Source organism: Equus quagga, unplaced genomic scaffold, assembly GCF_021613505.1.
Source record: "Equus quagga isolate Etosha38 unplaced genomic scaffold, UCLA_HA_Equagga_1.0 73442_RagTag, whole genome shotgun sequence".
NCBI classification, from domain to species: Eukaryota; Metazoa; Chordata; class Mammalia; order Perissodactyla; family Equidae; genus Equus; species Equus quagga.
This window is the reverse complement of record NW_025802777.1, coordinates 13,060,394-13,079,567: the sequence shown is the minus strand read 5'-3', so window position 1 is coordinate 13,079,567 and position 19,174 is coordinate 13,060,394. Positions and strand designations below refer to the sequence as shown.

Sequence of the window (19,174 nt, the reverse complement as noted above, 5' to 3'; positions counted from 1 at the left end):
TCGAAGTTGAAAAATCTGAATATTTGAAGTCTGAATACTCCAGTTGAATAGTTGGGCAGAAAGAAAATTATGGTCAAGCTAAGTTAAAATTTTTTTGATGGGAGAAATGCAGTAACTTCATTACACCACTCAGGTCTTACTCATTATTTTTGTGTGTATCCGGATGTAGACATTGTAACGTAGAAACACAGCATTGTGCAATTTGGCCAAATAGCTGTATTGGGACTCACAACTGTGAAGCTCAGATTCTGTGGGGTGTGAAGCACACAACACGTTTGTAAAGTTAGTTTTCTATCACAAGAATGCCCTTATCTTTGTAAATAGAATTTCTTTGAAAATTTAAAGGAGAATCCAATTTTCTGACATCCATCCCTGTAGAGAGGATTTTGCAAGCAAAAATGATTTTAATATGCTTGTGCATCTGGACATAAGATTCCATAACTGTAAGAAGCATAATGAGATGGTTCCTAAAGGGAAGTTAAAACTGCAGCATCAGGCAGAAATTTTTCATTATCTCTAAGAGTTAATTAATAATGCCATTTGGCACATTAGATGTGCAGAAAATAGTACAAGAAGAGAGAACGCTTTGCTTTCCTTTCGATTTTCCAGGCTGTTCAGGCTCCTTTCAAATTGCTTATGGAGAAATAGACCTTCTAGTATAAGGGTCATACATTTGGAAACTAATTGAGATTTATTGTTTTGCTGCTTTGCCACAGATGGCTGATAGAGAACATAATACAATGCTAGTCAAATGCAGTGAGGTATTTGGAAATAATTTTCCTTGGATAAGTTTATAATCATATGATCCAGCTGATTTTCCCAAGGGCATGGTCCCTACCCATGTATTCCTTAGGCAGTTTCAATTTTTCTAGAACAACTCTAAAATAATTCAATGTATAATTTTAATCCAAAATAAAATAAGCTTTATTTTTTCCCTTATTGCGTTAGGCTATATAGTCTTATTAGGAAACAAATGAGACATTACGTGATCCACAGACATTGGTGTACTTGTTCAATCCTTGCATACCTCCTTATTCTCCTCCTAACTTTAGACAATATTTCTCAAAGTGTAATCCACAGGTAACCTGCCAGTGTTAACAAAAACTCACACTTGCCACCTAATTTGAGGTAAAGCTGCTGTATTCAATCTAGCTTTAGAGAAAACTCCTACCTACCAACTACTTTTAAGTAAAACAACTCTATTTAGAATGGTTGGGAAAGAAACTCATGTTAAGAAATTTTTTTTAACAGAAATCAACTCTTTTATTGAAGATAGTTTTAGTGGAAACTTAGGTACATTACCTCATTTTGGAGTCAACTGCTATAGTTAAACTAATTTTTGTGAAAACTAATGTGTACAACTAGTTTTAAGCATTCATTTTCAGGTTTTGCTAAAATTGCCAATACCCGGACTATGCTTACTGTGGAAGGATCTCTGGAGGATCTTGTCATAAGCATTTTAAATAATTTCCTCAGGTGATTCTGAGGTACCCTGAAGTCTGAGAAATAATGATGTAAAAAGAGAGAGTTTGAAATTTTTTCTTTCTTTTTAAGCCTTTTTTCCTAAATTTCACTTAAAATGCAATGGCCCCTGGTGGGGTCACTAGGGTCTTAGCGGTCATTTCCCTTAATGGCAAGAACTGGTTGTCTGAGAGCATGCCTGAAAGAGAAAGAGGAGCGTAAGGAACCTGGGTGTCTGATGAATAGAGTTTCCCTAAGAGAGAAAAAGGGCACAGAGAGCAGTAAATTATCTACTTGACCGTTTTGTGTTGGCCTAGCACCATTTTACAATGAAATACGAAGATTATCAATTGAATATAATAAAATTTCTATCTCAAAGATAATGCACAGTTTCTTCTCAAATTCTCCCTGGAAAGGGTCTATTGAATAATGAAGGCTAAATATGTGCTGTATATGTTGCTTGGAATGAGCGGTCCCACCTCTTGAGAATCAATCAATAAATAGCAATGATTTATTAAGTGCCAATTATACAGGTAAGATTTTGCTTTAGAGCACTGCTACGCACTAGAATCAACTGCATGCCCTAAAAAACTACTATCGTCCTGCCTTCATTCTAGACTAATTGAATTAGAGTTTCTGGGGATGAAGTTCACGACTTCCCCTATAGATTCTCATGTATTATCAATTTGGGTCCTTCTCTTGGGTGCAATGACCTTGACATTGATTTTTAATGCTTGTGTGAGGAAAAGTGGTCTTCAAGATAGTTTGAGCCTCTAAATTGGGAAACCTGTTTTCTAAACTAGATATGTTTTTAGATGTTTGATAAATTTTGCTTACTGCCCATGTGACCAGAAAGCAATAGTTAATTTCTTTATAAGGAGCTAACATCTGTTAACCAATGTTTATTAACAGGACTTTTACAGATGATTTCATTTTCTATGTCATTATATTACTTCATTTAACTCTTACAGCAGGTATATAAATTCAATACATTATCCTTCATTTTACAAATGTGGAAATCGAAGCTCAGAGAACTTAAAAATTTCCCTAAATAATAAATATCATTGTTTATTGAAAGGCAAATACATGTCAGGCATGGTACAAGATGTTTTGTATGTCGTCACTGGATGAGATACCCTATCACATCAGCGCTCCCTGGAATATGACCTGTAGAACACCGGTCTGTTAAAATGCTTTGGGAAAAAATATTCTGCAACCTAATAATTTTGGGAAATGCTGGCTACTCTTCCATCTTTTTGAGAATTCTCAATGCATCATAACATGTTAAACACACTGAGATGTCATGCAGTAAAGGAATGTTCAGCATAGTACTCCATGGTTACTTAACCATAAAAATCTTATTTGAGTAACACTTGCCAATGGAACTCATTTTGAAAATAGTCCTTCAGCACAACTTTATGACCTAGAAATTATATCCCAGTATTACGTATTAAGAAACCAAGGCTCTGAGAAAATCAGTCACTTGTCTACTGTCATTCAGCATGTGGCCGTACTAGAACTCAAACCCAAGTTTGTCTGATTTAGAAAATTCCCTTCTGATTCTGAAGTCTAGGACTCCAGGTCACTGACTCTGATATGTATTCCTCCGTTAGTAAAGCTGAAATAAAATTGTTGAAAGGATCAAATGTGAAAACACTTTGAAAACCATAAAATAGTATATAAATATCAGAATTAGGTAGTATATAGTTTAAAGTAGTACACAGATAATTACTTTTGGTAAGGGGTCATTTTTTTATCCAAACCTCTGAATTACACTTTTAAAGGACAGTCTCTATAGAAAGGTAAGTTTTGCCATCGTTAACCCTGATAGTCCATACTTCATCAATCACCCTGGAACTTTTTTGGTAGCATTTTTGGTTTATTAAATAGTACTTGAAAATATAAATTTATGCAATTTGTGGTTTCTATATACAGAATCAATAAAATATGAAACTAAGAATAATATAATATTTATCCCAACATCTGATTCTGTTGATTATGATAATGGGAACTCTGACCTAGGGCAAACTGTGTGTTGCTTTCACTTCAATAACAGTAAATAAATATTAGTGTCATTTATAGATGTTTTCTTAAAAGTACATTTATTTAAAGAAAAAAGCAAGACTGAGAAACAATTAGGGCAAGAGTCAAATTTCCTGAACAGACTTTACTGGAGAAATATAGAGTTGATTGGAAAGACTTGTGATTCAAAAGTTGGAACCCATTTAAAGCTAAGCAAAAAGAAGGGAAAATGCTACATGACTGCACAGATGGTGATTCTCTACTTCTGAGAAATATGTTTTGGGGGATCATTTCATATGTCAAAAGGTAATCCCATTAAGGAGAACAATGACCAACTGATCCCATGTGCAGGGGGAAGATTAAAGGCATCTTCAATTCCCCTACTGACTGTGAAGCGGAAACAAACCCAGAGGAACAGCAGACATCCTTCGTCACAAACAATTAAGTATGCAGTTGGCTTTCTATGTCACCAAGCTGTTAGAGTGGGAATTATTTACAGCAGTTTGAACCCAAGTGGAAAATAAATCTATAGAGATCTGTAACTAATGTGTATGGAAATTCTTTCCTCTATTTATTTTCTCCTCCTTGCCCTTCTCCCCAGCACACTTGGAATGAATTGATAATGGCAAAGGATCCAGAGAAATGAGTGTGAACGTGGCAACGCTCAGAAAAGATTGCTACCAGAACAACCACTCTATCCTGGGTGAGTGGGAAGGGAATGAAATAACATCTCGTGGAAAGATGTTTATCAATGCAAAGAGTGAGTGTGAGCGAGTGAAAGTAGAAGATGCTATGCATTAGTTCTTAGCTTAGGACTTTGCTTGGAGCTTGAAAGAAATAATCTATAGCTTGAAAAAATATCACAGTTCCTTTGAAACTCTGAGCATACTATCCATCTAAGCCTACAGAAGATTGTTAAGCTGTACAAGTAAATGTTGAGAACTTGATGTTAATGAATTTCTACCCAGGGATCATTCTTGGCTGTGTTGTGCCTTCCTGACTGGTGTTCAACTTGGCTCATGCTCATCTGTGACACTAGAGGTTTCAAGTTTCATTTGCTGGATCACGTTTTTGAATCCTTAAAATCTAAGACATCTTTGAGTCTTTGTGTAAATAATGCATTTTAAGTGGTGGAATCAATTTGAATTAAAAATTGACACTGTTATGGAGTTACAAGAAAAAGCTAGGGCTTTGGGTATTTTGAAAGAGTGTGGCTCTACAGAACGTATGGGACAGGGAGAAAGAAGGAGGAGGAAAAAAGTTCACAAAGACGAAAAGAATTCCACAGTCAGCATTTTGTTTTCATTGGTTTGCACTATTGAAAGTCTGAATCTACTTTTTCGTGAGAAAAGAGTTGCTTATTTTTAATGCATGAAGGTAGAACTAAGATAACCATTCATTTGATGACATACAGATTCCTGTAAAGACACATTTCTCGGAGTCTATACACCCCTGAGATGCCCCTGTTTTGACACACAATGCACATCCGTTTCTGGTGCATTGAATTCAACATACATGAGTTTTCCTATCTTAAAGGGATAGGGAATTATGGCCATTTATGCTTAGCAGATACATATCATTGACAACACCAATTAGCAGAAACAGTTTCTACTGGAAACATTTTTCTTTTTAAAACTGATTACACAGTATGAACTGAGGACTGTGTCCGAATCCCTTTCTCCTCTCGAATTAATTTGCCACATTCTAAATCCGTAGATAAAGTGGTCCCCGAAGTGGAGTTGGTTGGATGGGTTTGCTTACACTGCAGTCCATAAAAGAAACAAAAAGCCTTGCATGCAAAAGAAATAAGAAAAAAATATAGAAAAATGAATAAATCAGAAGCAAAATATGAGTGTTGAAATGACAATTTAAATCAAATGAAGCTGGCAATTATGAGAAGCACATTAAAGCACATATACAAGCTTTATTTGTCAAATTAGTTGCATAAAACAAGACACCTCAAGAGCAAATTGAAAGTTAAAACAAAGCAGATCAGTCCATTCTCCCTTTTAGTTAAAGGTAGTTTTCTCTAACAAGGTCTAGGAAAGGGGAGCTTAATTTTCTCACAACTGTCTTGTAATTTGGGGAAAATTTTCATGATGAAATCAGGTTATAATAATCATTCCCAGCTCTGAGAACTTAAAGAGAGTTTCCACTTAAAGGAAGTAAGACTAGAAGGAGATTATTAATTAGAACTGGCTACATAATTTGTGGGGCCCAGTGCAAAATGAAAGTGTGAAACCCTTTGTCCAAAAATTATTAAGAGTTTCAAGATAGATAGTGACAACTGCACATTAAAATAGTCCTGTTATTAATAGTTCATAGTCTGGAAATTCTAACACTATCTTTAAATTGAATGGGTGCCCTAATGTGCTACAATGGTCATGAGTTTGTGTTGTTTATTCTAAGACGCTTATGAAGGAATTATTTTAAATCCCAATCATCTTATTTAGAAGAGTACAAGCCCTGGTGTGATTTCCTTCAAAAATAAAAGTAACAAGCAAAAATGATTGCCTGTTGAAATCATCCTATAATCCTAAACACAATTTGGAAAAATAAAGTCTTTAATATATTTTATTGTCATTTTGTATTGTTTATCAGATTCCTGGCAAAAATCTTGGTGAATTATCCTTTTACAAATCACTCTTTGATAGAGCTAAATGCCCAATTTCAAAACACTACATTTATATCTTTATATAAATTGTCTTGCACTAGCACATGTGCTCAGTACTTTAGTGATGACAACATTTCTCTCAAAGATCTTTTTATATCATTTCCAATTTTGGATTTATTTCTTCCTTGCTCTGTCAAAGGTTTCTATTTCAAGTGCAAATAAGTGTTCAAGAAATTAACTGAGTTTGGAATTTCTGCACCGTCATGCCAAATAGCGCTAATTGGATTTAGTATATAAGGCGCTCCCTTCTTCTCATTAATAAATGATGGGCTGCATTGCCAGCAGCACCTGGCAAGGATTCAATAGCTCTTTGCTGTAACTCAAAAATGGCTCTTCTGGGCATCTAATTCAATAGACTGTTATAAAAAGAAAGGCAGGCATCCTTAAAAACCCCAAACTTAAGACAGATAATGCAAACTAAAAAACTATCCAGTCCTAGAAAGAGATGACTCACCTGTTCAATATCATTGTTCTTCCGTGATTTGTATATGAATTCTCCAATGGCTACAAATACAGAAAGGACCAGTCCAGCAGCCAGAACAATGAAGATGCCCCCAATATTTTCTACTCCCAGAGCACTGGCCTCTTTGCTGTCTTCCTCAGGGCAGCCATTTCCCCGCCACCACTTCTCTTTCATCATATGCAGTTTTCCCTCTTCTTGTAATTGCAGAATAGCAATAGTGATTTTATCCCGATATGGAGAGCCTGTAAGTAAGGTCATTTGGATGCTGGTCACCAAAGGGTTGAAGAAGATGTCAAGAAGGATTATTGTCTTAGGGGTACTACTTTATGGCTGTTGGGAAACCCAACCCACAGATTGACTGGCAAAGGGCATGAAAGTTGAATTCTCTATTTTGAAGACTAAATAATTGGAAAGGGGAGAACTGACATTTTGAGATTAACTCTTGCCCAGATTATCTACTCTTTTTAAATAAGGAAAAGTTGAGCTGGGAATTCTGTGATGTACCTCTACTTCTGGTAAGTTTTTCATGAGTCTTTTTCCCATGTTAGGGAATTTTATTGTTTAGATTCTGCTTTTTCTAGGCTTTTGGTTGTCTAATATTGACAGCCTGGCTAGAGGATCACCAGTGCTATTTTCTATTCTTGAAAGAGAGTAGCTAGACACTTCCCAGTTTCCTTTGAAATTCAGAGTGGTGCTGTGACTGATTTCTAGCCACTCCAGCAAAAGCAGTGTATGACTATTTCCAGTCCTATCTCTTAAATCCTCCCAACGTGATCTTCTATTCTCTCTCTCCCTTTCCCCAAACATGCCTCAGGAAGGAAAGGATTTCAAGTCACTGGGAACAGTGGGACAATCAATTAGAAAGAGCTTGGGTCCCAGGACGACTGCATGAAGCAGTCTTTCTTTCAAATTACATTGGCCCATGACAAAGTCAAGAAATACACATTTACTGTATAAGCCACTGAAAATTTGCAGATGTTGTTTGTAGTAATTAGTGCATATTGACTAATACACCTACTAAGATACTATCAAGATAAATTTTGAATAATTCAAAGGTCTTACAAAATTCAGTTAGGTTTGGAAAATTTGCAAGGACTTTACTGATATTATACTCTATTTTCTAGTAATTGCATTTAACTTTTAACTATGTTAGGGTTAAAGAGTACCAACATCTGCGTGTAGCCATAGCTTGCCCAGTACTGGATTCCTACATTAATCAATGCAAAGGAAGAGATAAAAAGATGATAAGATTCCTGTATTCAATTTCTCCTTGGATGCTAAGAATTTTTGTTAGCATTTCTTTTACTCTGTAGGAAACTAGTACACCCTGGTTCTTTCTTTTTGCAAGCTTTAAAGTTCTTCTTGGTGGAAACAGAAAAATTAAAAAAAATAGCAAATATAGAAAGGTAGCATCTTAGAACCAGAAGTGATCTGAGGAACCATACAGTTCAGTCAACTTATTTTAGAATTGCAGAAATTTAGGATGTGAAAGTATGAGTGAAGGTAATAGTTCCTGGCAGAGCCAAGAATTTAACTCAATTCTCCTTACTTCTCTCTTCATGTTATTTCTATGAAAGCTTTTTCCTCCCTGCCTTGCACCCCTCCTCCCTCAACTTCCACATTTACCTTACGTTCTGTGGCATGGTTTCCCTTAGAAAAGCAGAGAGTTAACATCATGGCGTTTGTCATTGTTTTTTTAATTTACTCCCAATACTTCCTAAAGTCATTGTCAATACTCAAAATCAAGTTTAGAAGCAGAGGAAAATGTTTTGGAATTAGATTGTGGCTTGTCAATTAAGAGTATGGATTTTTGGTGAGAAAATGGTTCTTGAAAGCCGAATTAAAAGATATTGGCTGCTTGCTTAAGCACCCCCAGAATAATGGCTGGTGTCAAAATTAGCACCATTAACATACCCATAGTGTGTGAGCAATTTAGTGAAGAAGGAGAGCTTTGCTTTAATGCACATGAAAGTGCTTTGAAGAGCGTAAGAATGATTTGTACAGTAGCGGCTGCAGCAGTGATCATAGCAGTATACGCAGTGGGCACTCAATGAATGTTGACTGATGCTCTCCTTCTGCCTTCAGGTGGCACAAAGCCTAAAACATTTCAGACAGATGGGGATTGGATCTTTGTTTAAAGTAGGTCTCTAAGGAAGGTAATTTTTAGCCTGGTAACCTGTTTAAGCTTTAACCGCTCTTTCTCTTAAAGTTTTATTTTAAATTCCTCAGGAGGCACATTTCCAGAGCTTCTGTCCTGAGAGTGTCTGAGAAGCAAAGTCTTCAATTTTGTGTGGTGACTGAACTGACTTTGCCAATATTTGACCATGAGAAAGAGTTTGGAACCTTAAAGGAGTCAGTCAGAGCAAGACCCGAAGTGTGTGGAGAATTTTTTATATCTGAATATATTTTAGCTTTAATCTTTGTTGTTGTTGTGCTTAAATGGACTGAATGGCATTGGAAGTGATTTATTACAAGTCACTTGAAAAAATATGTATGGATACACACAGATCTTCTTGAATAGCAACTGATCTTTCTTAAAGAGTCAATTCATCATAGAAGAAACATCTCACAAATTTATCCAACAGCTGTACTCCCAATGGATGTATTCTCTCTGAGGTCTGCCATCTGTTCCAATTATTCCTTCATTGTTTTTGGTTTAAAAGCATGACAGGTTTATAACCACTAAGAAAAATTCCTGGAGTGGGGGAAAGACTTCAACTTTGGAACTTGTATGTCAGAGTATAGATGAGGTTAGCAAAAAGCAGACTCAACTGGAACATTCAAATCTTTCTTTATCATATTATATAAAATATAGTGATATTCATCACAGGGTCAGCCTCATTTACATGATGGCAGAGTAATTTTCAATGGGCTGTATTAATTCAGGAGTGTTTCAGAAAGGAGCCCCTTGCTTCCCCCCCACCAAAAATTTTAGGTTTATGGTTATATTCCATTCATTAGAAGAAATGTCCATTAAAAGTCTCATATTAAAGCACAAATATTCTTTGAACAAGTGATACACATTGCTATTTTCTATCATCATTACTAGATAAGAAATTTGGTGGGAAAGGAGGGATGTTAAAAGATGGTGGAGGTGAGGTTATTGAGTGGAGGATAGAATGATAAAAGCGCAGTTTTCAGCTTTATAATTTAGTCTAAAGATGGTTCTATTAAGAAACTACAGTTGCCTTTCTAAAAAGATGCAGAATATGTTACAATCAATCCCAAAGTCTTGATTTTGGAAAGATTCAGGGAAAGGGACCAACTCCCAGTGTTCTCCTCTGACTTATGGATCATTTGAGTAAAATTAGCAATGATGGGGTATAAAGAAATAGCATCTCGGGCCAGCCCAGTGGTGCAGTGGTTAAGTTCGCATGCTCTGCTTCAGCGGCCCGGGGTTCTCAGGTTCGGATCCAGGGCGTGGACCTATACACCACTCACCAAGCCATGCTGTGGCAGGCATCCCACATACAAAATAAAGGAAGATTGGCACAGGTGTTAGCTCAGAATGTGGACTAGATATCTCTGAGCCCACTCCCTTTTATACTTCGTGATCGATGTTGCCCATCTCAGTCTTGGCTAGTGCCTTGCCTCTCTTACCGATAGGCGTTCCCACTCCGTAACCTTTGGAGTCAATGAGGCCCCCGATCTGAGTGAGGTTGCAGTTTCTCTGTGTCACATACTCAATGCTGGTGGACTCCATCAGGAGGGCGTAGTCGGTGGTGAGCACTCGGTGGATTCCCTCATCACTGTGTTTCACAAGGGCAGTCTGCTGCCTGCTGCTCATGAAAGCCCACATCTTCTCGTAGGTGGATATCTTTGATTTCTGCAGGGAAAGAAAGCATACCCACCAGCAGAAGAGTGCTGAGAAAATATGTTCTAAAGATGCTCAAAATCCCAGTGGTACAAACAGTACAGGGAAGATTCTTTCTCTGCAGGTAGGAAACCAAGATAGATGATCCTGGGACTTCAATTTGATAGTTGAGAAATGCCCAATTCGTTACAGGAAAATACTTGGAGGCAGTAAGGCAGCTACTGAGAAAAAGGAGATCTTGCCCAATTGATGTAAGACATTGGCTCAAAGTCCTTTTGCTTATTTCAGTTAGGGAAAAAAGAACATTGGTATCAATGATAGCATTTGCCTAAGGAATTGTGACCACTTAAGAACAAGTGGCCGTGGTCCACTGAGCCAAGGAGTGACTAGCTCACTCCAGGACTCTACTACTTATTCCATTCTCCTTCACACACTTAACTCCAGCAGGTGTTGTTTTACTGTTTTCTGGTATATATCTTTCAATACCTGATCCAGCCTTCCTTTACTGGGGACAGCCCTGGGATAAATCACATGTTTCCTCGGCTTCATTTATGAAAGAACAGCTATTCACTCTTATCTTTTCTAGAAAACTTAAAATACAAATGCTCTTTTCAAATTAAAATTCAGATCAGAAAACTCTTCATACTGTATTTATATGCCTTTATAAGCAAACATTCAATTTTTAATTGCAATTATATTTTAGACATGAGGACTGCATATTTCATTTCAAAGTGTTCTATGATTTTGTCTTTTCCCTTGTTCTTCGGCTTTTGATAGATTCAATAATAAATCAGATGTATTATATGTATTATATATGCATCTATACATTCCCCTATCTCATTATCTTACTCTTTGTTAAAATATACTGCCTAAGTTTTCATATTGCTTAGATACAAATTTTCTATCCTTTTGAATAGTGATCTATGATTAGCTAATTTACATTTTACTCTATAATTTCTATATTGTTCCACTTTTTTCTTCTGAATTTGTCTTCATTTGCATCAACAGTCCCCTCCATTTATTTCAAAGACAAAAGACATTATGGGAATTATTATAATTTTGAGCAAAATCTAGCTCCCACACATGTATATGGTGCTCACTCACACTAGATAGCTTTCTTGGCGGGCACGGCGTGTATCATCTCAGGAGTGCAGAGAAGCCTAAAACATGATTTGGAGCCATAAGGAATAAATGGAATACCTATGGAACCAACTCTAGTACAGTTATTCATGCTCAAGTGTTCCTGGGGACTCACTCAATTCCTAACTCTGTTTAAGACCTGGGTTAATGCTGGAGGCTGTATGAGTTAGGGGAGGACAGATGGCTTTATTTTGGATTGTTAGGCATTTGAAGAGCCCCTTGAGAAAGGTCTTTTGAGACAAACAATTCAATAAACAGTACCTTATACATACTGGTGTTTTATGGAAGCCATTCTGTCGTGATTAGGCTGCTGTGAATTACTCCTCAATCCCAAGAGAATTGGAGCTCATCTCAACGACAAAGGCATGTTTTTAGGGTCAGGGTCAATGCCTCCTTTGTTGTATGATTTCAGCCTCTAAGAGTGAGATAATGCTAAATTTATAATAAAAAGCAACTTGTACAAGCTACTTGTACTTGTAGGGAGGTCAGCCTGTCTTTTGGCAGTAAATGCACAGCTGGGAAAATTATTCCTCCATCAGGGAACTACCTTAAGGGAAAATAATTTTCTTTGAAGTATGAAATTTTAAAGTTGTCAGAGACTTTAGAAATTGGCTCATTCAAACTGCCATTTTCACCAGGGAGGAAATTTTGGTACAGAAGGTTTGGAAGCTTCATGAAATTCACAAAACTAGTTAGTATCAGAGTTAATACCGGACCCCAGGACTCCTGACAGCTAATTCAATGTTCTTTTCAATGTACCATCCTGATTTGGGGTAGGTGGATGTTCATTTTGTCAAAATTTCTCCAAAAATGATTTTAATCTTATGTGATTTACCTGTGACAACATAGCTTATATTCACGGGCTCATATTATTCCCAGAGATAATTGTTTATTTGGTATCATGTTAATGCAAACTAGCAGTCAGCCTCAATAAAAAATTCCATGAAACATCTACATTTTCCCACCGAATTTAAATTTTATTAAAAATGAATGCTGCAAATTGTTAGAAAACTGAATTTTTGGCCTATAGAAGTTGAGGACAAATGACCCCCTCCTTCTGTTCTTGCTCCAACCTCATAATGATAAACATAATGGAACAGAGAATGGCATTCTTCTGCTTTCATTTAAAGTTTCTTGACATCATTTAGAAAGTTTGCTGTTGCGGGGTTCCCTTGTGTTCCATATTTGGAATTATAGACTATTTGAGACTCTGAGTAGCTTAGAGTTCACAAGACTCCAAATGTGACTAAGGAATAACTTCTTTAACCTGTAGATGACTCAAGAGCGTTCAGCTATAGTCCGTTTTCCACCACTGGAAACCCACAAGGAGAACGTCATCGTTGAAAGAGTTTCACTTAAGGATCGCTCAGCCCCCAGGTTCTGCTTTCTAGACCAATCCTTTCATATTACTTATGCAGGTCCTGACTTCAGAAACATTTAAGTGACACACAGAAGGTCACATTTGATTAGTGGAAGAGCCAGTACAGAATTAGGGTCTCTTTCCTCCTTCCTCCTGAGTTCTGTCCACCGTCATGCCCTGTTCTGTAATGTTTGTTTATTACTGGATCAAAAAGTACTATGCTGGAAGTAGTTAATTTAGATTTAGTCCTTTTTAATAGGTTTTCCATTTTTAAGACACAAATCTTAATAATTCTTAAAAATAGGAATATCATGGGAAATTATCATAAATATTAAAAGACCAAACAAACTGTTTGAATGACAGTCTGCATATTTTTGCATTTCTAAATCTTCTATAGCCTCAGCCTGCTAATTTGCTCTAAATAATATATATTTAAAAACTAGGAACAGTGATTGCCTCTTATTTTACTGAATATGTCAAAGGTTAATTAGAATATTTGTAAAGTACTCTGAGCTTCCTAGCAAAAGTTGTTAAAACTGAAAAGTCTTCATTTATTAAACCTGAAATAATCAGGTTTATTTTTGTTAATCCTGGAAGGGCATCAGGTTTAGATAAATTCATTTTGTCTGTTTAAACCTGATTAAGTGGCTATTCTGATGCTGATGAAACATTGTTGGCAAAGAAGAAGCATTTTTTCATCTAAAAATCTGTTGTAACGGAGCGTTCCTGTATCACCACTTTATGACCATCGTTTATTTCTCTTTTTCCCCCTACAATGCAGGCAAGCTAAACACTCACTGGGAAATGATTTACAATGTGTCTGTGTGCAATTAAAAACTGCTTATTGAAAATAGTAATAATAACCAGCACAGGCAGTGTTTACTGTGTGCCAAGCACTGTTCTAAGCACTTTGTATGTATTAATTTATTTAATCTTCACAGTGATCATATGAGAAAAATATCATCATCATTTCTCTTTTACAGATGAGTAAACAGAACATCATGTGAAGAAATGATGAAGCCAGGATTTGATGCCAGCAATCTGACTCCAGGGTCTGTGTTCTTAATCAATAAGGGAATCGACTCTTTGTTTTAATACACAGAATATTAAGCTCATGACTTGGCTAATGTTTCAATAGCATCAACAAATTTTCTAAGGAAATAACCACAGTAACTATCAGTGGCATCTTTCTCTTATAACCAGAGCTGTTTGTTGTACCTCTTGGAGTCATCACATAATGTATGGGAACTAGTTAAAGAAATTTAGGCAGCTTACATTTGTTTGGACAAAAAATCAGACAGTGTTTTAGGAAGTGCAGTAGTTGTAAACTAGAAGAAAACAGGAATAGTGTTTATCATTTTTCCTTTAACAGTATTTTGTGTTCCATACAATTCCTTGTTTTCAGTTGAAGGGTTTCCGCTATAACATGTAAAATATGTAAATTCTGGAGTATAATATGGTTTTAAGACTGAAAGAATCTCCATTTTTATAGACATACCCCTCTAATATTTCATTTTTACTGAGACAAGCATTATTTATCACATTATTTCTTCAACCAGGTTATGGAGTTTCTACAGCAAAGATGTATAATCCTATTAATCAGTAGACTGAATCTCTGTGTGATTCTACTTCAGATTCATATATCTGAAGATTCTATATTTAGATCCATGTTCACATATGTTTATTTTTCCAATATCCATAATCCCACACACATACATACACACTAGGGATAAATTATTGATATTTGATCTTTGTTATCTTATCAAAAGTGATCTTATAAATGTGGCAAATACATGTATGTTGAACAAATGAAATGCAGTACCCAAAACAATTACATTTTAAAATATCTAATTTGCTTTTACTTTAGGTAAAGCCTGATTTAAGAAAAACCTTAAAAAATCAATCAAAGACATGGAAATTAGCTGTGTAGAAATCCAGACTTGTGAAACAGATACATCAGAGGTGAATAGTTGCCTTAAAAACAACCATTTCCTCTAACACATGGTTAGATATATTTTTTCACTAAATAATAGATTCTCATGGTGTTTTAAATGTAAGATTTAATTTACAAAAATCACTTTGAAGGAAGACCATCAGAAGAAAACATTTATAGTATAGTTAGGAGCCTCTGTTTTTCAAATGTTTATGATATGATTGTTGTAGTTGAATATGCTCTTATCTTGAATTGATAGAAAGTTATAACATTCTCAGAATCTCCAAGGTTTTAAAAATTCTTGTATTTCCTTTAAAAAATTCCCTTAGTGGTATTTAAACACCTTTGCTAAAAACTTTTTCATGTTTTCTCTTGTCTAGAGTTAAACATTGGTCCATTACAGGCAATATACCAGGCTTTGACAAAGGTTATCTTTAATTGACCTCATGGGTTTCTTCCCAAACAAATACATTTTTAGCCTACAGGGACTAAATTTACACTACACTGGACACTGACAATAAAATTAGCTGGATCTTTCAAACACAAGCTAACAGCTCTTAGACAAAGAATGCCTTTCTATGCAGAGAAGTTTGAGAAATGTCTTTCATCTTGTGCTTCCTTATATGACTATTTCTGTCTGAAACCTGTCTCCCTATAATGGCTTATTGCTTCAATTCCACTGGTGCGGTACCCAGTAACTTTCTTGAAATGTCTTTTGGGTTGCTGATAGCACCTACCTACTCCCTGGAAGGAGATTATAAAGGTTAGAGAGTCCCTTATTCCCATAGCTAGTACAAAGTCCCTAGACCATGAAAGCCAGAAATGACAAGTCTGTTATGATTTTTTTAAACCTATTTTATCCAAGTCATTTTCAACTGAATCATGATCTAATCTGTGTAATCCTCTGGCTTTGGTCTGAGAGCATAGTGATTTGTTACAAGGCAAGCTTCTACTGAGAAGCATTTCTTACATGAATATTTCCTAGCCAATCTGGTTCACAAGGACGTCTTCTGATGTACACACCACTTCCTGTCTGCACAACACACGCTTCTTAATAGCATGTTGCACTGTATTTAACAGGTCTGTGTGCATCTTGTCTTTCTATTGCTATTCAGGTTTTCAAGCCTTGCACAAGATTTTATACCTTTTCCCCCTCCTATTTCTTAACAGTGCCAACCTCAAGTGCTGGTCATATTGGAGATCTTGGAAAAAATATAAATTGAACTGAATTAAATTGAACTACCTCACTCTGCTTCTGAGCTGAATTCTAAGGGCAGCTTCACCATCTGTTGCCTACCTACCATCTGGAAGTGGTTCTTCTGCAAATGAAATGCATGTGCTTAGGAAGGGCTTCCAAGGGCTGTCTGTCTGTCCTGACCTCTGAAAGTCTTTGAGACCTTGGGCACTGGCACTCCCTTTGGATTTTAATGTCCATTACCAGAAGGCACACCTTCCAGAGGTCACTGACAGTAAGGGAGCTGACCAAAGACCAAACTAGAGCTTTTTAAATCCAGAGATATTGTAAAAATCCAGACTAATAGCTGGAGGTAAGGGTTGGATGCTAATGGTGATGATGTTGTTGGCGATAATTACAGTAGTATGTCACTTTTTTATTGTTTAGAATTTGCCAAGAAATATTGTAAGCACATTACTTCTATTAAGTCATTTAATCCTTAAAATAATCTTATGAGTTAGGTGTTATCACAGACAGGGAAATCAAGGCACTGAGAGTTTAAATAATCTGCCAAGTTCTACTTCGTTAACAAGCAGTAAAGTTGGAATTTGAACCCAGGTTGTCAGGCTCCAGAACCTGCAACCTGAAGCACTTCACTGTCAGTTTTAATTTATATCCCAGCATCTGATATTAGTCATATCTCCTGAGAAGACTGGCTTGTATCCTCAGTCTCTGAACAATGGACTAAAACCATTATTGTGCTTGGATGATGGTTTGCAAGGGGCATTGAGAAATCTTCTCTTTTAGGCCTCAAATGGTTATTAGATTTTTTCATGACAATCCTTTCTTCATCTGGGGAAATAAAAGTGACTTGCTAAACTGTCAGTGAGAGACCAAAGTTTGGACTATTCCATTTATCTGGAAAGGTAATTAATAGAATTACAATAAGGAGAAAGAATAGAATTTTTGTACATTCCCTACTTTCTGAGAGAGGGAGAAAACTTGTATCTTAGCGCTCCTTTATGAAAGGAAAAGTCGCAGCTGGATGTCACTGTTGTCAATTTTCTTGGGTATAAAAGAGGGAAATGGGTCACACAGGCCGTAGGGAAGCTGTACCCAAGTTGCATCCATAGAGCTCGGCTATAAACTGACCACTCTATGTACCTCCTAAGATGCTTGTGGTGGTCTCAGGGAGAGGGGAGAGCAGGAAATGGCTTTACTGTTCAGGCTCTTGAAACAATTGAATTCACCAGAATCACCAGTGATTCACCAGCAAAGAGCTGAGAAAGCAATATAGTTAATATCCTATTATCAATTAGTATTATCTCAAGTAAAAAATAACAGGGAGTTCATTGAAAAATTCTTTTCGAAGTTCTGAATTATTAACACACTGACTTATAAAAAAAAGTCCATTAGTTAATTGACAGCCTGATAAGGAGAAAGAAATGGTCCCTTGATGTTTGTAGAATTTCTTACATCATCTTCAACAATCCCTGAACGGATGATAAAATACTCGGCATCTCTTTAACCTGTCCTGCTAATTGGCCTAGTGGTGACTACACCCTTTGGTCAAATAACGTATTACATTATCCACAATGCTTAAGACTTTAAGACTTGGAGTGTTGATGACCTTGATAAATGTAATGTTTAATAAGCATCATCAGTTGAGTGACCGTGGCCACAAAACTTAGAGTCGTTCTTTTCTTTACAGACAATATCAGCTAGAATCTCCGTGTGTTCATCCAAAGCTTTGTGAACATGCGTGGAATTGAATTTCCGATTTAATCCTAGTTCTCTGATGTAAATACAGTCCCTGATGATCAATGTGGTTGTTACACATACAAATGATGCAATAAAGGAAAACTGCTTCAGCCTCCCTTGTCTCAGATGCTTCTTACTTTGACTCAGCATTTGCCTAATAAATGTCAGTTTATTCCTTCAGCCTTACCTGAATTCAGATGGGAGAGGGTGGAACCTTACCTGAGCTATTTAAAAAAACGAAATTTTATTTTTTTTCATTTTGAAAATCAAATACCCCAAATCTGAAATCTAAGGTTATGCTATCTGCAAGAATACAAAGTCTAGGGAAAAAAACCCAATGGATTTTGATTGAATTTTAGCGAGGCACTTGTGGCCACACTTTTGAAGGAGAAACTTTGCTAAAGTCATCCCTTGCTCATGGCCCAGAGACCACGTGAGAGGTTTAGCATATTTTGTTTGTTCACGGATTTTGGTAATTTCCTTTCCTCCTTGCAACTGCCTATTCTTTAACTGTAAAGCAATTTAGAATCAACTTGAAAGCAAAAAAACAAGTTTTTACCAGTTGAGTGTCAAAGGCATATTTTCTTTTCTGGCAACAAAGCATTTTAAGTTACAGTGTGCACGATCAGAAAATGCTTCTTACTAGAAGTTTCTCTGTGATCAAGTTGGCTATGGGACTCATCTGAGCAAATGGCTTAAGACCCAACAACAGATCAGACCTAACCTTTGCTAGGTTGGACTATGCAAATGTAGCTTTCCTTATTCATTCGACAGCCCTGGAGAGGATATTGTCTTTGATTAAGAGAGAAAGAGAGGGAGGGAGGGAGGGAGGGAGGGAGGCCCCGATGGCACAGCAGAGGTGAAACAGTAATGTAGTGGCTGGTCAGGACTGAGTCCTTGTGACCATAACTGCTGTCTCTCAGTGCCTTAAGGTAGAACTACCCTGAGAGCTAAAAGGCTAGAATGTTTCTTCCCCCTGTGGAATAATCCAGCTTAAGAATCCTGAGTGTGTATCCCTCTGAAGCTTTCTGACAGCTTGCCTCCCTCAAGGGGAAAGCTAAATCGGATTTAGTCCTTGTTCTCTTTTTGCAAATAAATTCCTTCTTGATAAATAGTGTTGCCGGGCTGCAAGCTAACTTGTCAATCAAGGAACTTGGCAACAGTGTCTCTTCCTGTGGGGATCTCAACGTATCCCTCCTGCTGTAGTCTGAACGTGTCCCCCCCAAATTCATATGTTGAAATCTTAACCCTCAAAGATGATGGCATTAGGATACGGGGACTTTGAGAGGTGCTTAAGTCATGAGAGCGGAGCCCTTATGAATGGGATTAGGGCCTTACATCAGAGGCTCCAGAGAGATTTCTTGCTCCTTCT

General features: G+C 36.7%; 1 protein-coding gene across 1 annotated transcript in view; it reads right to left on the bottom strand.

The window, feature by feature from the left end:
• LOC124234316 (glutamate receptor ionotropic, kainate 1) overlaps positions 1-19,174 on the bottom strand; it is a 358,033-nt gene that overhangs the window by 10,872 nt on the left and 327,987 nt on the right. Inside the window, exons 15-16 of the mRNA XM_046651630.1 lie at positions 10,221-10,446; positions 6,612-6,862 (exon numbers count right to left, since the gene is read on the bottom strand). Coding sequence (XP_046507586.1) covers positions 6,612-6,862; positions 10,221-10,446 — 477 coding nt within the window. The remainder of the gene's footprint in view (positions 1-6,611; positions 6,863-10,220; positions 10,447-19,174) is intronic.